Below are 3,589 nucleotides of genomic sequence, written 5' to 3' on the forward strand. Positions count from 1 at the left end.
GAATATATTATTATATATTTATTATACATTTATTATACATGTAAATATGTAATTTAGGTTTATATTTAATAACAAAAAAAAATACATTTAGAGTTTATTAAAAGGCCTTTTCCCCTACATTTTCTATTTCAGTTTTATCATTTAGTTGTAATAATATTTATTTAAAACATAGGTTATGGCATCATTATAGTGAATTATTAAAAAGCACTGAAGGGGGTGGGGCTAAACTGCAGGGTTGTATTTAAAGAAGCAGGTGTGACGTCACACAAACAGATAAGTTTAATAAGTTAGTGTGGAAGATATTTCGGCGATTTGCTGACATCATTTGTACTGTTGCACTGTTGTGGAAATCTTTAGGTACCAACGAAAATCTGCTATCCCACACAAATAGTCCAATAGAGACGTAGCAACATTAGCATGCTAGCAACATTAAAACTGATTAGCCTGCTCATCAAATGCTTAAAAATCATCACGCTTAATGTGCACAGATCAGCCATAACATTAAAACCTCCTCGTGCCGCCAAAACAGCTGTGACATGACAGACCATGTTTCTATGGGATCAGACAGAGGGACTAGCCTTCCCTTCCCATGCGGATCAGTGAGCCTTGGGCCCCCATGACTATTTTTCCTCTTCACTGGTTGTTCTTCCATGAAGCACTTTTGATAGGTACTCAACACTGCAGACTGGGAACACCTCACAGGACCTGCCTGTCCTTATGGCTGCCTGTTCGACCTGCTTTAAAACCTTTATCACCTTCAAGAACTGACTGTTCACTTGCTGCCTAACATGCAGATCTTACCTCTTGACAGATGCCATTGCAACCAGATAATCAATGTTATCCACTTAATGTCAGTGGTTTTCATGCCATGGCTGATCAAGGTATGTAGGTTGACCTGAGCAGTTGGTATCTCACTGGTTTTAATGGGATTTTGCTCACAACTGTATGGTTTAAGAACTCCCACATAATGATGAAACTGATACATTAGCATGGGGTTTCACAGTGCTAAGGGATCAATGTGTCTTCATTTATTTAGTTTTGAGGACCGCCACACTAAATGACAATTAAAAATACAGTTTTTAAGCATGTTTGCAATTTACAGCTTTATCAAATGTCCATTCATGAGCACACACATCAGCCGGACCCATTGACCCTCCTGTACTTCAATATGAAGAACACAGTACTCTGTCTGAACTCAGACCCGCGGAGCTCGGAAGAACCTGTTAATGAAAGCTGAGTTGAAGTTGTTGGCGTGAGGTCCCACTCTCTCGTCCAGGTGCTCAATGGCTGATTGGACGGCGCCTCCTGCTGCCCCGCCCACCGCACCTCCCACTGCTCCGCCCACTGCCATACCGGCAAGTCCCTCCACTGACCCCACTACCACTCCCATAGTGGCCCCGGCCGCGAAGCCCAGCGTAAACCCGATGGCCAGCGAAGTTCTAAGCCAGCTGTTGTCCAGCTCGGCTTTGGCCCTTATCTCGGCCCCCACGCTGGCGTTGTAGGCGTCCATCTGCCAGCGTAGCTCCTCCCCCTGGTACTGCTGCTCCAGCTCCCGCCACGCCCTCTCCGTCTCGGCCGCCCTCTTCTTCACCAGCTTCTTCTCCTCCTTCCTCACACTCTCCTCCGCCTTGCAGTAGGCCGGGTTGGTGTAGCAGCGGCCGCCCATGCCCCCCACGATCCTCTCGATCTTCTGTAGGAGCTCTCTGTCTCTACTGCGGTTCCTCCAGTTCTTGCTGAAGATGTGGTAGCGGCAGCCGCACTGCTCGATCAGCTCCCGCAGGTGCCAGTCGGTTTTCATGATTCTGTCTTCCAGGGCCGCCAATCCCAGGTGTCCATCGTAAGCCAGGAGGATCATGGCGTAGTTCAGGACACCTTCCCCAAAGCGCTTTATCACCAGCTTGGGAGTCCGAATGTCGTTCGGGGAGATTTTCTCTAGGTCAAATGCGATGAGGAGGGCGTGAGGACCAGGGGATGACAGACACTTGGCTCTTCTCAGCTCTTCCCTCATCTTGCTCTTGGACAGGTCTTTGTCGTAGAGGTTGGGAGCATTGACCAGAGCCACCTGCCGCCCTGCTAGATCTCCAATGTTCTTTCTGCTTCCAGCGATGCTGCTGACATCCTTAGAGAACTCTTCTCTTCCCAGAATGCAGTTGGTGAGGAAGAGTTGGGATGGGCCACTGCTTCCGATGACCACTATCCTGAGCTCGGTTTCGGCAATCACTGGGGGAAACAAGGACCTGGAGATTAGTAGGGAAGATCACAGCAGCAACAACTCATTTCTATGTAAAGATGTAGTGGAGTACGGTCATCCTGAGCGATGGGGGCCCGTGTGGCCTGTCTGTGATGCAAACAGGAACAGCTGCCGGGTTCTGCAGGGTTGCAACGCGTTAGCCGTGATGCTAACAACCAGGCTCGGCAGGGTTGGAGCAAGTTAGTGGTAGGCAGTGGTGGCTCAGCGATTAGAGCGCCAGGTTATCGATAACAGGGTTGTGGGTTCAAGGCCCTTTACCCTCTCTGCTCCCCGGGTGCTGGAGTTGGCTGCCCACCACTCTGGGTGTGTGTGTACTCACTGCTCCTAGTTCACTAGTGTGTATGTGTGTGTGTGTGTGTGTTCACTACCACAGATGGGTTAAATTTCGCTGTACAGTCACAAATACGTGCACCTTTACCTTTAAGTTAGCCACAATGCTAACAGGAACAGGTGCTCTAGTGCGACATCTAGTGGCGGAAAGGATCACATAGCGCTCCTTCAGCTTATTGAAGGGGAGGAAACTGGCTTTATTATAATAATTTACAGTGTAGCCTGAAGCTAGAGCGTTAAACTGGGAAAATATGGAGCAGCGCTTTTGTTAGGCTCTAAAAAAAATTTATAAACTTGAAATGGGAAAATTATCCAAACTGGGCACATAATTTTTTAAAAATCTATAAAATTAAGATGCTACTCTATTTTATCGGACTGAATTCTGGATTTTATGAATAGTTACAGCCCTAATGATCTTAGACATATGGCATATTTGTTTTTAGAAGTAATATATTTGTTATATTAGGTAAGTATGCATATGCAAAAAAAGAAAAAAAAAGAAAAGAAAAGTAACATTAGAAAGTAAAATATGGCCAAATTGCATCATACAAAAATGCAATTTTTAATAAAATACATTAGAAGACTTGTACAGTTCTCTATATGACCTCATCATATATTAATATTTCTATAATTTAGTATTTTCAAGCTACAGCAAGTGAACAGCAGATCATGAAAAAAAAATCAAAAGTCAAATTTTAAACATTATGAGAAATCTTAACTTTCCATGCAGTTTCCTTTTCCACGTAGAAGGGTTTATCATTTGTATAGTAACTTACCCTCCCTCTTAGCCGTTCCTCTCATGGTGTATTATCCCTCAGAGAGGTCCCACCCACCAGCAGATCAGAATATGCCAAGTAATAAAAGTGACTCAGTCAAAACACCTTCAGCTCTTCCCACAATACTAACAGTCAGTAAGAGAGGTGCACTAGATACTGAGATACTGTCTCACTTCACGTCCGGCTTCAGTCTTTTCTCCCTATTGACAGTGGTGGCTTTAATAGTGGACGG

General features: G+C 45.1%; 1 protein-coding gene across 1 annotated transcript; it reads right to left on the reverse strand.

The window, feature by feature from the left end:
• Window positions 1-1,195: 1,195 nt before the first annotated feature.
• On the reverse strand, window positions 1,196-3,382 carry LOC140551196 (GTPase IMAP family member 4). Its single transcript, XM_072674580.1, has 2 exons — window positions 3,358-3,382; window positions 1,196-2,220 (listed from the first exon to the last, which is right to left on the reverse strand). Exons 1-2 carry the CDS (start codon window positions 3,380-3,382, stop codon window positions 1,196-1,198), a joined length of 1,050 nt encoding a protein of 349 aa, XP_072530681.1.
• Between the last annotated feature and the right edge of the window lie 207 nt (window positions 3,383-3,589).

The sequence above is a fragment of the Salminus brasiliensis genome, chromosome 3 (genome assembly GCF_030463535.1).
Source record: "Salminus brasiliensis chromosome 3, fSalBra1.hap2, whole genome shotgun sequence".
NCBI classification, from domain to species: Eukaryota; Metazoa; Chordata; class Actinopteri; order Characiformes; family Bryconidae; genus Salminus; species Salminus brasiliensis.

What these genes read in the sequence shown, in the direction of transcription:
- LOC140551196 (XM_072674580.1), bottom strand. Translation starts at nt 3,382, where the DNA reads ATGAGAGGAACGGCTAAGAGGGAGG. An exon ending in AGGAACGGCTAAGAGGGAGG is followed by an intron (nt 2,221 to 3,357) that starts GTAAGTTACTAT and finishes TGTTTCCCCCAG; the next exon opens with TGATTGCCGAAACCGAGCTC.